At 40.5% G+C, this 19342-nt stretch overlaps 2 protein-coding genes across 7 annotated transcripts in view; one reads left to right on the top strand and one right to left on the bottom strand.

Moving 5' to 3' along the window:
- EVC (EvC ciliary complex subunit 1) overlaps positions 1-9310 on the bottom strand; it is a 49445-nt gene extending 40135 nt beyond the window's left edge. The window contains exons 1-5 of the mRNA XM_064711777.1: positions 9140-9310; positions 5986-6096; positions 3527-3610; positions 2779-3011; positions 1776-1860 (exon numbers count right to left, since the gene is read on the bottom strand). Of these exons, the coding sequence (XP_064567847.1) occupies positions 1776-1860; positions 2779-3011; positions 3527-3610; positions 5986-6096; positions 9140-9310 (684 nt within the window). The remainder of the gene's footprint in view (positions 1-1775; positions 1861-2778; positions 3012-3526; positions 3611-5985; positions 6097-9139) is intronic.
- A 205-nt stretch (positions 9311-9515) lies between these two features.
- EVC2 (EvC ciliary complex subunit 2) overlaps positions 9516-19342 on the top strand; it is a 60528-nt gene continuing 50701 nt past the window's right edge. For 4 of the 6 annotated variants that reach the window (XM_064711770.1, XM_064711773.1, XM_064711771.1 and 1 more), the window contains exons 1-4: positions 9516-9636; positions 11513-11567; positions 18285-18445; positions 18980-19045. In XM_064711770.1, the coding sequence (XP_064567840.1) occupies positions 9517-9636; positions 11513-11567; positions 18285-18445; positions 18980-19045 (402 nt within the window). In that variant the 5' untranslated portion in view covers position 9516. Of the gene's footprint in view, positions 9637-11512; positions 11568-18284; positions 18446-18979; positions 19046-19342 lie in introns of those variants that run through there. The other 2 variants (XM_064711772.1, XM_064711775.1) reach the window with 2 other exon arrangements.

Consider the following 19342-nt stretch of genomic DNA (forward strand, 5'->3'; position numbering starts at 1 on the left):
CTTCAACTGTAGTCAGCCACATAATACATCAAACATTTTTATATACGACCCAAAAGAAACTATCTCAAGTTCTAGCTAGCTTCTCTTGCAAGAAAATAACTTATTTTCCATTTGTGTGCCTTTTTTAACTGTAATACTAGTGTCTTCAAAAACACATTTTAGATTTTTTAACATGGAAAACTTTTGCTTAACCTTTTCCCCTCTTCCCTCAATTAGAGTTTCAGTGTAAGGTTAATTCGCTTCATTAGTAACTGCTGCAGCATTTTGCAGTGTGGAAATCAAAATACATGAAATTTAACAGCCACCTGCCTGTTCATTATAATCTTGAAAACGAGATGATGCAGAACTTCCACGCGTAAAACATATAAAAACATAAATGCATATATATTTACATATAGAAACAGTTATTGAAGCTCATGTCAGGTGGGAAATCTGGGAAATATAATTAGAGCCCAATAGAAGAGGAAAACATATGGCAGTCATATTTTGGATCTCACTTGCAAATGTTTTGGACCAGGATATCATATGAAGTAAAAAGAAAAAAAGAGGGTTCAGGAGAAGACTGATAGAAAAAGATGTATTTCCTTAGAACTTTATGCCAAGAAAAACTGAAATCAGAGAAAGCAGAGTGGGAAAGAAAGCAATTATTCTCAGACTGACTTATTTTTTCCCTGTTTTAGCTTCTGACAAAAATATAAAGCTATTATCATATTCAGCTAAAGGTCTAAGTCCTTTGTGGGTATTTCTAGTGGGCCACAAAGTATGTTAAGTGCTCGTTTTCTCTGTGTTTCTGTGATTACATCAATATGTTGCTACTTACCTTCCTTAGAAATTGATTATTAACTTTGATATCAAGTTCAACCTTCTATAATCAAGCTAAATTTCCTTCTGGAATCTGATCACAAGTTCCCTTTCTCATCTAACTAGATATGGATAATCCATCAAATGAGAAACTGTTTCCCAGGGTTACTTTCCTGTTTCCTCCTTTGGGTTGTGTAGAAATTTCTTCAGAAAATCCCACCCTTTGAAATATTCTCAGTGGATTTATTAAATTCTAACAGAAATTATCAATTTTGTTTAAACAAAGCTCAAGAAAAGAGTGGGGGAAAAGTTATAGACTTTATGTCCAGATTTGTAGTTACCAGATTTGTAGCTAAACCTCAATAGCAGTAATGGTGCTGATCATGGCTAGGCACCACAAACAATCATTACTGAATATCCCATAATATCCCAAAACCTTAATTGTACTTTGTTTTTCTTTTCTTTTTTTTTTCCTTGTCAGTTTTGGATGCTGTGACTTGATGCAGGTAGTTACCTATGGTTTAAATGGTACCTTAATCCTACAATTATAAAAATTCAGAACTATTGTACTTACCACAATGGTACTGACGGAGATGAACTGAATTTTCCATTTTATTCCAAAAGCTTTAGAGTCACAACAAACAAAAAAGCAAGTTTGTCCTTAAGACAAACTCACCTACTAAATAATTTATTACCTCTTCTTATGAGCTTCAAGTGCTGTATGTTAATCTCTGGAGTAATGTTTAAAACCAATTTTTTGTATTTGCTATATTGGTATTTCACAGACCAGTATACTTCATCATATTTTACTTCCTTAGGAAGCTCATATATATGCAGAGTAGGAGGTCAATAACGTGGAAATGCAAGTCTGCTGCATTACATCTCACCTAGCCAGCTGTTTATGTTATTTCCTAAACTAATATTCAACTAAGATGTTCAAAACAATGAGCTATAAATGAGATATAAGTACCTACCACATTTTTTTCTTTTCTGAGTTCAGTATCAAGAAGCATGAGATCTTGTAAAGTAAGACTGCAAAGGCAGAGCTTAACATCGAAACTAAAACAAAGATTAAAAATGCATTTATAGCAATCTAAATGACAGTTACACAAAAAGACAACACAATATGTTTCATTTAACCACTAGATCCTCCTAAAAACCCTGCCCCAAAACAGAAGTAAAGTTACTTTATTTCTACATTGCCTCCTTTTTCAGAAAAGATTTCTGAATGTAAAAGTAAACAAACATAGAGCTTTCAATAAAGTTGGTGCTGCAGTTTCCTCTAGAAAAAGACAAGGCAAACACAGTCATGAGTGGATTCAACCAGGGAAAGCAGGGCTTTAAATTGAAACAGGCATAGTAAGAGTGGATATTTTGTAAACATTCTTCATTGCTGGTAGCTTTCCCAGTTCCTGGGACACAAACATGATTTTGTTACTCTTGCTAATGAGAGTGCAGACACATGTATTCATCTAGGGTTACCTTGCCGTGGTGCAGCTGAAAGGAAATCAGAGCTGACAGTCCATTTCAATTACCTCTACCTGCTCATCAGCAGTGTCAGAGAGGAACTGTTCTCCCAGAGTAAGAAATGATAGTTCCCATTAAAACAGAGAGAACAGAACACTGAGTGTTCTCAAGGCACCTGCAGTGTGAGATGTCATTGTACAGGGCAGAGAGCTCCATCCCCAGCACACGTGAACTGAGCATATGAGACATAACAAAGACATCTCCTTATCCTAACAGTGACACACCTTTTATGAGACAGCTTTTGGCCAGCTCTGATTCTCAAAATTTCACAAAGAACAGGATGACTTCCAACAACTTAATGTATTAATCTCCCAACAACTTTTTTAGGGTTATAAGCAGATAATCCTGTCCTGATGTGGCAACCGTGTGCATTCATACCCAGCCTTTCACCTTTAGTGGCTGTCCTAAAAACACAGGAATTGACCAAGCAAGGGCAGGTTTACTGCTTACCTCTCACATGTCAGCACTTCAGGGAAGCTGGCCACCTTTAGAAAGGCTCGGGCCTGAAACCTGTCATCACTTGTTGTGGAATGGATTGTTGTGGAGGAGCTGCAGTCCTCCTTGTCTCCCTGGCTCAGGGATCCCAGGCTGCCTGACACGGATGTTTCCACCACTTGATTAGGCAGAACTGCTTGTTTTGGATTCTCATGCAAAGATGGATTTGATGAGCCATCTGCCAGAGGCTACAAGTAAAAGGAAATTCACAAAGTCAATTAATACAACACAATAAGGAAATAAACATCACATCAATTTTCAGTGTTTACTTTTAAGGGAAAAGTTAAACAGTATACACAGCAAAAGTGTTTCCATGTACATGAGAGGCTTTTGCATTGCCCAGGAAAGCATTCTTCCATTGTAGTTAGCTGCTTTGTGTGCTTTCTCTTTCAGATCCTTGTGGTGTTTTTCTTATGGCTCCTTAGACAGATCCAACTCCCATTAATGTTAAAGGGCAGACAAGCTCCCTTAAATACAGTGAAAATTGACTGGACCATGTAAAGATTGCAGGTTCCAGCAATGAAGGGTAGCTGAAAGCAGCTGACACTTTACAGAATAAGCCCTGAGTCAATGGACTATAAAAAAAGGAAAGATCCCTATTAAGCAGATTGGCAGTAAATTTTCTTCCATTACTTGACTCTGCAATTTACTCTGACACAGAATGATTGCCATTAATTTTTACAAGCAGAATCTACAACCTTACCCTAAATTTCTGGTTGATGGGATAGATCACTTTTGCCTTTAATGCAAATGCTGCAATGTTACTGTTCAGAGGAGACTCACCTTCCTGTATGGAAAAGAACAGAAAATCATTTGAGAACAGCAGTAGATCTGGCAATTATTCACTTTAAGTATTGTGAGCTCCTTTTTGTTACACAACTTAAATGCTCCTATTAATAACTGTTTATTGATTGTCTCTGCTTTGGTGCAAGAAGTCTTCTCATAAGGTTCATTCCAAGCAGGAAAACTTGAAAAGGGAACTCTTGTCATTATCACTGCTACAAAATATTTCTAATTCTGCAGGAGAAAATAGGTAGTATCTGGTATTTGCAAGGTATTTTCATTTCGTGTCTTGTCACCACCTCCACACCATTAGCAACAGCTAAAGATTTTACAAATGAGACTAATAATAAAAACTACTGAAGGATAATAAACTCCACAGATATCATCATGGCCATAAATTCTGTCTTTCAATTTAAATAAAGAAACAATAAATTAAGAAAACACAGTCATCATTTTTTCCCAGGAAAAACTTCTATAATACAACCCTTACCCAAAATCTAGAGAAAATAACAATGTTTTTCCAAATAACTTTTAATAAATATTGAATTTTTTTCACACAATTTTCTGTATTACATAATCTGACTTTCTGCTACTGCCTTTTCTATATGCTGGAACAATGGGATCATAATTTTTTTGAGAGGTTAGGTATGGCTTAATAAAAGTTTGTCTATAAATAGTAGATAAAATATGTAAATCCAAGCACTAGGACTTCCTATTTTACCTCTTTTGGTTTTGTCATATGAAAGACTGATTTGTCAAAATACAGGATTTTTCATAAAGCTTTTTCTAGGAAATATCAAAGCACTAATAGAATCTAAAAATGGAAATGGAAAGAGCAAACTGTGTAATTCACTGGACTTCTACCATTGCACTTTTTCATCTCCATTTCATTTATTTCCACTTTTGGGTTCACTGATAAAGTTGCCCCTGGTGAGCAGTCCCAGCACTGCAGTATCCCATCAGGGACAGGAGTGGACAGAGCTACTGCTCTGCAGTGACTGGAGGCAGAGCAGCCAGTGCAAAGCTGCAAAGTTGTATTGCAGAGTGCTAGAACTAACACATCCTGCTTCTCAGCAGGCATAAGTAACACACAATTATTATTAATACAGTAATTATGGTTTTATTGCAATGTGAAAAGTCTCAGAATGAAAATACCTGTTTTTCTGAAGTGCTCTAACCTAATTAAAAGCATTTTCCATTTATGCTTCTTCATAAAATGTCAATTTGATGCTAGTAACAGCAAAAGCCTCTGGAAATCAGAACAAATTAGTAGAAAAAAATACGTATAATTTCAGTGGTTAGACAGACAGGTGGGAGAAAGTCCCCTCAAATAACAAGGTTACCTCTTAATGTCTTATAAATGAGCCATGTTATGGAAATGGATAAAGTTGTGAATTATCACCTTTACAAGACTGTGATCCCATTTCAAAAACACTGGCAATAAGCATGAAGATGCAAAATTGTGTAAGCTCTCCCACAATATTTACACTTCAAAAAATAACCTAATCCATGCTCACTTTTAATATTCTACTTTAACTCAAGCCAAATGACCAAGCATGTTGTGTAACCACTCCTGATCACAAAGGTGAAATGAAGATTCATTACCTGTCAGGATTTAAACCAACAGTTTCAATGTTAACAATAACATTTTCTTGAAACCAGTTCTTGTTACAAGCTAAGCACTAGACTGGCTGGTTCTGACTGACATTTTATCCATGTATTTAATTTATGTATAATAGACTGAATGAGTCAGCTGAACTGCACGCTTTTAAACGAGCAGCTTAAATCACAATCTTTAGCTCCAGCAAGACCAGTCAAATCAGCTTTGGGTAAAAGACAGTGACTACACAGTAGGACTGGTTCTCCATTTATTTTGGGATTATTAAAAAAAAGTTAAGTTACTTAGATGTTAGTTATATCAGATGTTTCCATGGAGAGTGGGTTGTTAATTTTATATTTCTACTTTTTTTCACAAATTCTCTAACTGTCTTTGAATCCCAGCTCACCACAGTGGTCTTTCAGCACTTACAAACTTTTTCTTATGTTAATAGTGTTAATTTATCCCATTAGCCTTTTGAAACTAAGGAAAACATTGAGATGAAAGCAAAGAAGTCTCTGTCCAAAAAGAACTCAGGATCTTGATTAAAATATCCAAAGAGTGCCCTGGGAGAAATGGAATTCATAAGGGGAATAAGTGCCTGAAATGGTTGCATTCATAAGCAGCAATCAACTCCCACTCTCCATCTTACACTTTTTCTGAACACTTTTACAAGTCTCTCTCCAAACTCACTAAAATTGAGACAATTTGGAGCAGGCCCTGAACATGCTTACTGCTACATGCAGCAAAATGGAGATCCACCTGTAGGAGCAGAGCTTTACCTCCAGCACCATCTCCTCTTTTGATGTATAGGGTTCTGCTTTACTTTTCGTGAGTGTGTGCTCTTTTTCATCAGCATTGAAGCTTTCCAGAAGACTTTGAGAATCATCTTTCTGAAATTCCAAGAGAAAACATAAAATGTAACACTTGAGATCATGCAGGTTAACTGGAAACATCTTCCACAGCAGCCTGGATACATTCATGTCTCCATCATGAGAATTATTCTAGTATTAGTTGAAAACTTTGGAAAAATACAATCTGAAAATAGATGAAAATGTTACATATTCAGAAAGGAATAATTAAAATTAATAAACTTTTAAATTTGTCATTCCAGGAGTAGAATTTTAATCTAAAAATGTTTTAAGAGGCCATGAACTTGTCAAATCGATCCATCTGCTCTCAAAATGTCATACTACAGACTTCGGAGTCAACCTCATGGTCTGAGCTCAAACATCTCAATTACAGCAAGTTAACTAAAATTGTCTATAATTACCAGCAATAAAGAGAATGCCAAGTATTTTTTGTCTCTGGCCACGGGACAAACTTCCTAAATGAAGCTTTATATGCATGGAAGCTCCTGCCAGGGAGAAGTAACTATCAGAAAATGTTCATCACCTTCATTCCCCAAAAGCTGCCCATATTATTGGCCTCACTTCACAAACACAAAAAGCCACAGGTAGGGACACAGATACTGTGTGGCAATGAAACCTCCTGCTACACATGATCTTCCCTACACACTACAGAGATCAGAAAACAACACTAATGTGCCTCCCTCCAAACACAGCATTGCAAAGATTTTATTTTTTTTTTTTTTTAGTGAAGGAAAAGATAGCAGCCACACTACATGGATGACTTTTAAAATTCTTTATCAGGTTTTCAATCCACTGACTACTTTTGGATGTAGTAGACGACTACATCCGGCTGCAGCCCATATGCATGTCACTCTCTTATGGAAAGGTTCACTTTAAATGATTTGGCCATTTGGCAGGTAAAGCAGTCCATTTTCCCAGAACACAGAGAACAGCCCAGCTTTGGAACACACTCAATCCTGTATGACTTGCCTCTGTCACCTCTCTACATCTTAGATGATTCAGTAATTCAGATTACATTTTTGGGTTAGCCTTTTAGATGTGCTGAAGTGCAGACACTGGTTCCTAAAAATATACTGATGAGAAAAGAACAGCAACAAATCTCCCTCAGCAATCTTGTAATTTATTTGTTACCACAGTAAAGAGCTCTTCTTAAAACTATCCCAGCGTATCCTATGTACAAACCAACAAATAAGAGAGTTATGCATCCTCCATGCATTCAAGTCCCACAGATTTGGGCTATGATCTATAAAATAGTTGTAATTATTATAACTTAGGCTATAATTCAGGCTGAGTGAGATTAACTGGGGCTGAGTGACAAATGTATTGGCTTACAGTGGTGCTTAAAGATGCTTCAGGCTCCAGGTACTTGCCCTGCTAACACACTAAGGATAATTTAGCTGCTTGGGATGGAACATATACTCAGGAAAGCTATCCCTGCTTTTACTTTGGATACAGAAGGCTGCAATATGTGCAGTTCAGCACCTGCTTGCTCCATAGCATTGCTGGGGCAGATAGTGGGAAGGAGGAACAGCCTAAGGTTGTCCTGTTCAATTGGGGAAATCAGACCCACAGGATGCAACCTTCCCACCCTGCAATGTGCTCTGTATGCACCAGCAAGCAGTTTATTTTTCCTTCAAAATAAATAACCCTTTTAGGGCAGCAGCACTGATTTTATTAGCATTTAAACATCTAAATGCATCTGAAGATCCAGACCAGGGAGAACTGGCAGCTTCTATTCCCTATTGACATATATGGCATAAAGGATAAAAAGGATAAAATTGCACATGACTACATTTGAGTTGGTAGTGGCAGTACAATAAAGATATACCCATTAAGGCATGGAAAATCAGGAATTGAATCAGAAGGGCTTGTACTTGCACAGGATGCATTGATCCAGCATTTGAAGTGTCTCCATTACTACACTAATGTCTGGCTTCAAACAGAACTTCAATCCTCCAACTTAAAAGCAGTTGGGAACTAGAGAGTTTGTCTCCTATGTCATGTTTAATGATGATCAACACCAGCAGATACACACATGCAGCAGAGCTGTTATAGCTGAGAAAAGGTGTGGCGATAAACCAAGCTGGACCAGACTCTGCACCTACAGGCTGGCAAAACTCTGCAGAACTCCAAATCCCACTGCTGTGCCAACACCAACCACTGCTACATCCAGTCAGTCCAGCATGGCCTGGGTCTAAGTGGGATGGGAGAATAAAGCATAAATCAATAACAATTCCCAGAAAATATATCTGCCTGGTAGATGGGTGCCTGCCTGGTTCGGTGGGTGCATGCTGCCTCTACAATCTTCGAGCCCAAAGAAAAGTTATGAAATAGATAGGAACCACAGTACTTAAAAGAGAACAGCAAGTATGTTATTAACAAAATCGCACACTTTAGAAAACCATGTTAGTTTGGCATCAAGCAAACCATCAGCAGTGCTCAGGGTCCTTTATTTCTTTAGGTATCTATGTGCATACTCTCAGTGCAAAGGTATTGCAGTGGGTTAGTACTAATACTCAGTGCTGTGTTGTAAAATGAACTTTGGTAAAGTCTGTAAAATACTTTGGAAATAAAATTACTGGTAAGAGTTTATTTTCAATTATCTCACACAGCTTCTGCAAACCAGGTACATCTTCCATTATCCCCAAAAGCAACACTGCCTCGTACACGAAGCGATGGTTGCAAGAGGCAACTTGCACGTCACAAATGTTAGAGATTTGAGACGGGGACAACACTCAGAACACTTCAACACTTTCACCGGCCTCCTTTTAGAGTTAATCCACTTCTTTCAGCAACTTTTAAAAGTAAGTAGTGAAATCATTTCCAGCAGAGGCGTGGCAGGAATTACGGGGCTCCGCACCCACGCCCGCTGCAGCGCGCACCGCTCGCCCCGAGGCAGCCCCGGCTGTCCCATGCAGCGGGCAAAGCCCTTCCCGGCTGTCCTGTGCAGCGGGCAAAGCTGGCAGGCAACTCCTCCCGGGCCCTCCACCCCTCAAACCTCGGCAAACCCCTCCTGCTCCCCCGAGCCGTTCTCCCGCGCCCCGTCCCCGCCGGCCCCGCGTACCTCTCCGCCCCGGCGCGGCCCGAGCGCGCAGCGGCAGAGCAGGGCGGCGGCGGCGGCGCCCAGCAGCAGCCCCAGCAGCGCGGCGGGAGCCAGCAGCGCGGGCAGGGCCTGCAGCGAGTCCGCCCAGAACTGCAGCCCCACGGCCCGCAGGCAGCCCTCCACCGCCGCCATCGCACGGGGCCCGGCCCGCGGCGAGGAGAGGGCCGGGCGTGAGGGGAGGTCCCGCTGCTCGGGGGCCCTCTCCCCTCCGCCCTCGCCGCGGTGGGAGGAGACCGATGGCGGGTGGATGCCGCGGCTGAGGCCGGGCCTGATTCGGGGCAGCGCCTGGAGAAATCTCCGCGACGCCGTCCGCACCCGCGGAGGGTCCGCCCGCTGTCATGGGCTGGCCGCTGGCCGGGCTGCTGCTGGCGCTGCTCCCCTCCGCGCCCGCTCAGCCCCTCGCAGCGGGCACTGGGCGGGGCCCGGCCCGGCAGCCCTGCGCTCGGACGGCGGCTGGGGTAAGCGCGGACCCGCGGTGCGCGGGTGTGAGCGGCCCCCGGCCGGCGGGCGGTGCCGGGCTCCGGGCAGGCCGCGGGACGGTGCCGCAGCCCCCGCGGCCGGGCCGTGCTCGGGAGCGGGGCAAGGCCCGGCAGCGGGCCGCTTCCCCGGCACTGCGGCTGGGGGAACGGCCCGGGAAGCTGCCGGGCACCGGCGTGGTGAGGCAGCCGACAGATTCTGGACAGGGTCCTCTGTACGCTGGAGAGGGTCCAGCAGAGGGCCACGGAAGCGATGAAGGGTGTGGGGCATCTCTGTTACGAGAAGCGATTAGCGGAGCTGGGCGTGCTTATTCTATAGAAGAGAAAACTGAGAGGGGATCTCGTTAATACATAGAAATATTTCAAAGGTGGGCATCAAGAGGATGGTGCCAAACTCTTTTCAGTGATAGCCGGGGACAAGACAAGGAGCAATGTCCATAAAGTAAAACACAAGAAGTTTCACCTCAACATGAAGTACTTTTTTTCATTGACGGTGGCAGAGCATTGGCACAGCTGCCCAAAAGAGGTCTTGGAGTCTCCCTCTCTGGAGACATTCCAGACCCACCTGGAGGTGTCCCTGTCACCTGCCTTGGCAGGGGATTGGGCTGGATGATCTCCAGAGTTCCCTTCCAACCCTAATGATGCTGTGTCTGTGCTTTGCTGTGCTTCTGAGCAGAGGCCCTTTGTGTTTATCTAGTCACAGCACCTCAGCTCAGTGGTGTCAGTCTCCAGTGAGGAGTGCAATAGCTGTTAGGATGGAGCTTTTATGTTCATTCTTTCTCCTTATCTAGGTTTGTGTCTGTCAAGCCATCTCAAAATGTGTTGACATTGTTATCTTTTGCCCTTACTGTACAGTGGGGATTAGAGTGAGTTACAAATGTAGTTTGTTGTTGGGATTACAGAAAGACTAATAAACAGGAAATTGTATTGCAGGAAAACAAACAAACAAAACCCTCCCAAACCCAGGACCTTCCCCAAAACCAACAAACAGCACACCAAATTACTTTACCAGAAGAACACAATGAAGAAAATTGCCCCTAACATGCTGTACTGTAACCGTGGTGTTGACAAAGTCAGTATTTAACATTACTCACATGCAGTGCTTGGTAGCAAACAGAAACAGTGAATGTGGCTGATGTCATCAGGCTGAGTTAGATCCCTGTTGATTACCCACATCCCTACCTCTCTATTAGCTCCTGCAAGGCAGAATCTTTGATAAACAAGAACTTGCTTGTATGACTACTACATCTTGATCAAAACACTGGGCAACAAAACTCCTTAAAAACATTGATTTCTTCTACTGATGTTTTGAGTGGTGATTTCTATAGCAGTGTCTAGGCACAGGCAGGAGGCTGTCACAGATTGCCTTGCAGGCTGCAGTTTTATCATGTGGCCCCTTTGAAAGGCTCTGTGGAGTTCTCTGGAGGAAAAATGAGTGTAATGTCAGTGGGCTTGATATCTCATATTGACACATTCCTGCTGCCTCCTAGTGATCAGATTTTCCTGTGTCCTCAAATAGGCCTCTGAAAAGGGCAAAGAAAGATTATTTAATGAAAGCAAACTAATAGCCAGCCCAGCTCCACTATTGTGCAGGGACCCATCCTGATAATATGGAGTGTAAGTACAATTGGAGCCCCAAGTGTGCATATCCACACTGGGCAGCAGAGCCTCATACTGCTTAACAAGCTGTGGGAGAACTCTAGAGCCAAGCTGTGTCTCTTATAGTTAATTTTGGAGAAACTTCAGACTTTGTAGGATAGGCTTCTGTGTAATTGTGTAATTGAAGTATAAATTCAGCGTAAAAATTCAATAATAGATATTTATGAAAAGTGCTTTTTTAATAATTGCTCTCTTCCAGGTTTTTGAAGATAATCTGTGGCTTCAGAAAGAGATGGGATGCCTAGGAATGGCAGGTATGCAACTGTTTCCTTTCTCTTTTCAGCATTGTGGGGTCCCAGGACTCACAGGGCATGTGTGTGAAGGTGAGTAGGGGCCTGGAACTGCACCCTGATGGCCTGCTGGCATCAGTGGGACTGTCAGTCTTGAGCTACAGGAGAGTGTTTGCACAGAAATTAGGAACATGGGGGTTTTAGGCTCTCTAAATGGATCATCTAGAATGAAGCCCTTGTGAGAAGGCCTCAGTTCATACCCTGCCCTGCATCATTTTCAGGAAGAGCCCTTTTTCAGTATTAAATATAATGCTATAGGGGAGCACCCTCTGATGTCCAGAGTTCCCAGGTATGTGAAAAACCCAAACTACTTAAAGCTGATCAAGATGTTAATTTTCAGAAGCTAGCTTAACCCTTATGCATTTACCAGCAGTGTTGCAATGCCTGTTCTTGAAGCTATTTTTATAGACCTCTGGAACTGCAATGGCTGGAACACTTTGTCCTGGACCAAAGACTGATTGTTAAAGACTGTTAAAAGTTGTTGGTTAGAGACTGATAGATGTAGTGGGTTTAGAGGTACTGCTGGGATGCTGGTAAATCTTCACAGCAGATAACAAGTATTCTTGTCAGTGATCTCAGGTATGGTAATGTCTCCAGTGGTAGTTGCCTAATCTAATTGAAACTTAGAGTAAGTCACTTTGAGCTTGGTGTAGGTGCATCTGAGGGCTGACTGCCACAGGCTCTTTATGTAAATTTGAGAAAAACAGTCTGTTTCTCTGAGTCTGTTCTTTAATTTCTATGTATGTATTATAAATAGTGCTCTACTTCACCTGAGCATGGTAGAGATGAGTATATTCTGAAAGGTTGGGATGTCCTCATATAGCACATTAACAGGGCAACACTGGGTTAAATGAACCTCTCCATCACTATGGTTCCCCAAGAGATTATTTCATGACACGTGTCTGCCTAGAAATTACATGCTTTGAAGCAGTTATCAAGTGAGATACCTCTAATTTCTCTGCCCTGTGCCATGGCTAATTCACAAATGAGTTTATTAATTTAAATATGAAAGCAAGTAATTCGGATTTGCTGAGCTTGTTTTTTCCCAGTGTTTATTCAATGTCATTTTTACTGTGTGCATCCTGCTTTGTGATGGATTGCAAATTATTCATGTAGATTCACCAAGAGAGGAAATGTGTATGGTTTTATACTTAAGAAAAACCTTCTAGCCCTAAAAAAAAAAAAAAGGAGGATTTTGATATGCAGTATCATTTTGTTAATAGTTAAAACAGTGTGGCCAGCAGGATGAAGGAACTGGTATCCCTTTTGAACTGGACACTGGGGAGGCTGCACCTCAAATCTTGTCTTCAGCTAGCAAGAAAGACATTAAAATACTGGTGTGTGTCCAGAGGAAGGCAGCAAAGTTGGTGAAGGGTCTGGAGAATGAGTCTGAAGGGGAGCAGCTGGGGAAGCTGGGGTTGATGAACCTGGAGAGGAGCCTCGGGGGGGACCCTCTCACTTTCTGTACTACCTGAAAGGGGGTTGTGGTGAAGTGGGGATCAGCCTCTTCTCTCAGGTAACAGGTGACAGGATGAGACAAAACGGCCTCAGGTTGTGCCAGAGGAGATTTAGTTTGGGTATTAGGAGAAATGCCTTCATGGGAAGGGTTACCAGGCATTGGAAAAGGCTGCCCAAGGAAGTGGTTGGGTCGCTGTGCCATAACTGGAGGCATTTAAAAGATGTGTGCTTTGAGACATGGTCTACTGGTGAACTTCACAGTGCTAGGTTTGCAATTGGACTTATTCTCAAGAGTAATTTCCAAACTCAATTATTGTGATTCTGTGAAATTCTGGCATTTTGTAGGTAAATATATATCTTAAATGAGTGCTACATGCACTGAATTATATGCTTGATTTTATAACTGAAAACTGTCCCATTCTAGTAAATATCAATTTTTCATATATTTAAAACTTAAGATTTTAGTGATTTGCCTAATCAGAGTATTACACTCTTTAGGTTTTACCAAAGAAGTACTTGATGAAAGCTAAGAGATGCATAAAACCTTTGTCATTGAGACTTGCAGTGTGCTGAAGTGTGAAATGGTTTGTGATGGCACACTGATCTCAGTGTTTCTTTTGGAAGCTTTTTTGAGTTGTTTCTGCATAAGATGAGAAAAGACAACCCCAGAATATTCCTGTGACTGAGGAACACAGTGGATTTTTCAGAGCTATATTTGAGTCTGCTCTGATTTATTCAAAACAGACCTGGAAAGTAGATTTGTTTTTTCTTGTTGATGCCCGTAGTTTCTTTGACATTGGAACAAGAAAAGCTAATGGCAACATTCAAAATGGAATACTGTAAATTGCTACCTTTGCCTGTTCATTGTTGTGTGTAATTGAAAGGACTTCAAATTGGATCTTGTATCCTGGATGGTTTTCAAGACAGGGAGTAATTTAAAACAACAACAACAAAAATATAGCAAGTGAGTATATTTAACTCTTGTCTTACCCACTGAAATAAAGCAAAATTGTTCAAAGCTTTGCTGATAAATTTGTGGTGGGTAAGCAAGTGAGACTCTGGAAGCTCAATTGAAATATTTAGCCCTTGAGAACCATAAATTAGAATTAATGTCTTAGTTAAATTGTTGGGCTTTTTTTCTCATTTTTAATTCTGAACTTGAAATTTCACAAACTTGTCAGTGTCTTTGCTTTCCTACTGTAATTTGGCATTCTACTGCTTAGAATGGGCTGTAAAGGTATAGAAGCCTTAAGGACATACTGGAGTTTTTAATGTAAACCTATTGTAAGATGATTTTCATTATCTCTTATCCAATCTAATTGCTGTAGCCAGGAGTAACCTTCAGCTTAACTTCTGTTGTGATGTTGTGTGTGCAGTTCTGAAGGTGGGTGGTCAATGCCACTGACAAGTTCAGGACTCAGCCCCTGAGTCCAGTGGCCAAGGCTTCTGCTGTGCCAGGTCCATGTCCTTACACAGAACTAATTTCAGAGTAAAGGACAGTGTGCTGTCCACAATCAGGAGAAAAAACCTTTTCTTACAATACCCATCCTTCTACCCCCAGTCTGTATGAACACAGATCCTCTTCCATCACATTCTCTACGCTGCAGGTGCCTTTTGTGCCAGGTTGGATCCTCAGTATTTGCACTCCCTGAGCATCAAGTGAGTGCAGTGAGGGCTGGCAGTGGGTGCTCTCCTTCCTAAGTGTATTGCCTGCGCCTTGAGTGGCAGCTGGAAGCCCAGAAGAGCCATATTGCCCAGAAGGCAATAGTGCACAGAGCTGAAGTGGCAAGTAGCAACCTTGGGAGAACAGCAAAGAAAATTGAACATTAAGTAGCAGAGGCTGCTCTGATCAACTGTGCATTTGTTATTTCATATGGTGGTGGAATGCTCACGTAGGGGACTGAGTGAATCCTGCGGGAATGTGAGAGGTAAAATGTTACAGCAGCATTCCAGCTGTTGCAGCTATATTAATATGGTTTTTGTGTTTTCATTTTGAAATTCAATACAAGGTCTACCTAAGACAGGGTTCTGATCTATCCACTTATATTGGGTTTATGTATAAGTAAATAATGGGAAAACATTTTATTAATGTGCTAATTAAAAGTAAGATAAAATATTTAACAGCTTGATAATGCCTTGTAAAACAAGGGAATTTTTAATTACAAAAAAACCCCGAAAAAATTGTTCTTAAAGATTGTGATATTGTCTCACAGCTCAAAAGAAAGTGAAATTTCTGTCTTTTCTTTGATGAACTGTTTGATTTGGCATCTTTGGAGATGTTTACAGGAAAGCCCCAGTTGAAGCCCCATGCTCGAACAGAAATCTAGAATGTATGTGAAGAAGACAGAATGTATTATGCCTGTACCATCCTTTTTCACATATTTAGAGTCTAGCTTTTCAAGCACCCAGCAGACATCTACAATCCTACATCTACAATAGGAACTTACCTGAAAAAAAGACAGTAGGTGAATTGATAAATACATTTATGTTGGCTGATGTTGAATATGCAGCAAGTTACGTGGCAAAGCAGTTAAGTTCTTGTAGATTAGCTGTTCCAGTGACAGTTAAATATCTGTGGATCAGAAAAAAGTTATTTTATTTAATTGACAGTCAATACTTGAAACAAGAATGCCACAGAAAAGTGCAGCTTTACTGACAGTGGATCTAGAGTATTGTAGAACAGACTATAATGTTAAAAATTAATAGGCAGGATGAGAAAAATTCTGGAGAAAAGCAGTGGCACAAGTTGCTGTATGGACATGCATCATACTGGGTGAATCTGTTTAAGCAAAACCTTCCACTGGGAATATACAAGTGGATTTGCAGGAACATCCCTATCATCATCATCAATGTTGAGCTGCTTAACATAAAAAGTTCTACTACTTCAGCTACTGATGATGGAGCAGCTAAATAACATGCTGGAGACTTCTGCTGGGAGTGGGGAACATTATCTTGGGATTGTAAGTGGTGACAAAGCACGACTTGAAAACAGACTCATCTGTGTAATTAGTAATCCAGAGATTCATTCCCAGTCAGGGAACATGATCAGTTAATTAAATTGGTTACTGTGGATTCGATACTCTTTAGAGGGAGAGTGTCAGGCTTTGCTGTCGCATGTAGAGTGCAGCTGGGTGTGCTCATGGAGATGTCATACTACACAGGACACAAGGTCAAAAGATACCTTATGAAGCAATAGCACACTTCTTATTGGCTGACGACCCTTATCCCAAATTCAGAAGTAAATGAACTGCTAAAGAAGAAGCACCTTAAAGGTAGTAGCTGCTCAACAGAATTAATACATTTTTGTCACTTTGACTTACAAAGCCCTTCAAAGAAGCTCATTCAGGGTTTCTGTTTATGCTAAAGGAAAGTTCCTGTAGTCAAGAAAACAAAAAGGAGAATTGGTGCCCCTCCTTCATAGGAATGGGGTGACAGTTGCATTAATATATGAGAGACACAGCATATATAAAATTAATCTTTTTTGGTGTGTGAATATATTTTTATAAAACTGCAAAGAAGCTTGATTCAGTAGTCAGAAACAGGTTTAAAACCACTGGAGGTGAGATACAATATATTTGGATCTGCTGGGGAGTGTCATGGCTAGGTGAGCTCAAATTCGTATCTAGCAGATTTGTACTGCTCTGAAAATTCAGCACCGGTTTCATTCTGAGTGATTTGCAGCATTGCTTAGTCTTGAAATTGAAATAAGCCATGCATGACTGTCTTGAAAAAATTCCAACCCCAAAGATATGTGGGCATTTGTTATAATTCTACATGTTCCTGTTCTCACCAAGTTTGCCATGTTGTTTTTAAAGTCCCCAAATTACTCCAAATCTGTCACATTGTTTAACAGTGGTTTAAATACTTCAGTAAAACTTAGAGAAGTGAATTAAAACTTGTCATAAAATATAGACACCAACTTTCCCTGGCCAATATATTCACAATTTTGTCAAGTATACTCCCTTCCAAACAAACATTGGGAAGACAGGGAAACTTCCCAAGTGCTTGTCCACCTGGGTTTTGTAAGTAACAGGATTGCATCTCATTCATTCTGTTAAAAGAATTATTTTTAGTGATTCGTGTGCATTGATGCTTTAAGGCTCCTTTTAAGGGTCCAGTTCTGAATGCTCTGTCCATGCTTTTCTATTTGCAACTAATTGTATTTCCCTATATTGTTCTTCTTATAGAGCAGTGGCTTTTCAGAAAAACTGCTGCTACTCATATTGGTGAGATTTTAGTGTCTTCAGCTTTTCATATTTTATTAATATGTAATAGCCTTTTTCATAGAAAAGTAATTTCAAAAAACTACTTGCCTTTTTAATGGGAGTTTTTGTTCATTTTAATGTATATTGCTGAAAATTAATTTAAAAATAAGTAATAAATGAGAATAATATTAAGCAAAAATGAAAAAAATAACTTATTTGAACATAGACAACCAGCTATCATTTTAAATTTTCATACCATATTTCTCTTAATTCAGCAGCTTTACCTTTTGGCAATTTAACACATTAAATTATTTATTTTTAGTATAAGCTTCTTTTATTAATGTCTTAAGTGCTTTACTCTCAGATCAAAGTGATATGATTTCAAAACTATGCCTGTTACTTTGTGCAATATCACTGACTAATCTTTCATAAAAATTTAAGAGTATAAGCTAGCATTTATATTGCTTATTACTAAATTTATGAGCATTTGATTTGATGGCACTTCAACTGAAATGTAACTGAGACCCGTCTTCAGCTGAGAAGTATTTCAGTTCTGAATGTGTATTGGCAAGGTCAATGCTTAATTGGAAGACTGCATTTTTGAAGCAGAACACCTTTAGCACTGATGCCCCTTACACAGTGGATTATTTGAATTCTTTATGCTTTGCTGAAAGTTTCTTTGTGTTGAAAACATTAACAGTTGATTTATGGCTTAAACCTTTTAAATCATGCATTAAAAACTTTACATTTAAATGGCAGGAAGTTTTCTGTTGGGTATATGGGAGGAAACAGTTTTGTTCTGACTCCTGCTGGGTTTTGCAGAACAAATCCCATTTCCTGGCTGGCCTCAGTCTCTGTTGCTTGTCGTGATATTGAGTGCCTTGGGAGAGAGTATCTGGCACTGCCTGCACACGGAGCACTGGTGCCTGAGCCCTCTCCCTGGCTGGCCTCTGCACCAAGGTGCTGCCATGCAGAACCCAGCCTGAGCTCTGATGCTGGATGTTGCCTTGGTTTTCAGCAGTGCCTTTACCTGAGGCCATTCAGGCCAGCAGAGCCCCTGGCCAGGTGCTGAGCTCGGCAGCCCCGGACAGCCCCTGGAGCCATTCGTTGTTGGCGCTGATCCCCTCCTGGACCAAGAAGGTGCTGTTCAAACGGGAGTCTGACCTCAGCCGCCTCCCGGTCAGTAACAGATGCTTTGCCAGTTTCAGTGTTTGTCAGGATTGTAGCAATTCTGTAAAACTGAATGTTGGGAATTGACTATCCAGTTAGTACATTTCTAGTTCTGTCTCAGATGATTGTGTTCATTTGACCTGACTTCAGCAGCACCAAATAGTTTTGGGATTTCCAAAGAATTCCTGTGAGTGGTACAGCTGTGTGATTGCTGTGTAAATTCTGATTGACACTTAGTAATGAAAAGAAGCTGTATAGTCTGATGAACTTTATGCATTGTGTGGTTTTTTTTGTGAATCAAGATAGTCAAAAGATGAATATATCAATAAGATTCTAATCTAATACTTGTGGGAATAAGTAGTTTTTACACATTTGGACTAGAAAAAAGATTAAACTGTTGGGATAACAAAACTCCTAAATTGGAAGCCTGTTGGTACCTCTATATGTTTTTTATTATTTATTTATTTATATAATTTAACTTGTTGCTGAAGTTTGTAAATTGGGTTTGCATACACTATGTAGATTTTTCCCCTTCCTCCGTAGCCTGAAGATGTGTCCAATATGTCAGTGTCTTCTGAATTTGGAATAACCCTTCAGAAATGTGGCATGGTGAGTTTTCTTACATTTCTCTTGTTGGTAGGAAGTTTGTGTCCAAATGACCTTTCAAAAGTGGGAACCTGATTGTGCCCATGCTAAGTTTTTGGCAGTATGTGCATTTTGATGTTACAATGGTCCTACTCTCTGAGAGGCATTGTTTTGCAATGTTGATTCAAAACAGAAGTCAGTGAAATCTCAGGCTTCAGGGCATTTTGGATTGTGGAAAAATGAAGTAAAAACCTGACTGTTAATTTCTAAAACTGCAAATGAGCAAACCTCAATAACTCCAGAGTAATCAGCCAAGAGACT

The sequence above is a fragment of the Zonotrichia leucophrys genome, chromosome 4 (assembly GCF_028769735.1).
Source record: "Zonotrichia leucophrys gambelii isolate GWCS_2022_RI chromosome 4, RI_Zleu_2.0, whole genome shotgun sequence".
NCBI lineage: Eukaryota > Metazoa > Chordata > Aves > Passeriformes > Passerellidae > Zonotrichia > Zonotrichia leucophrys.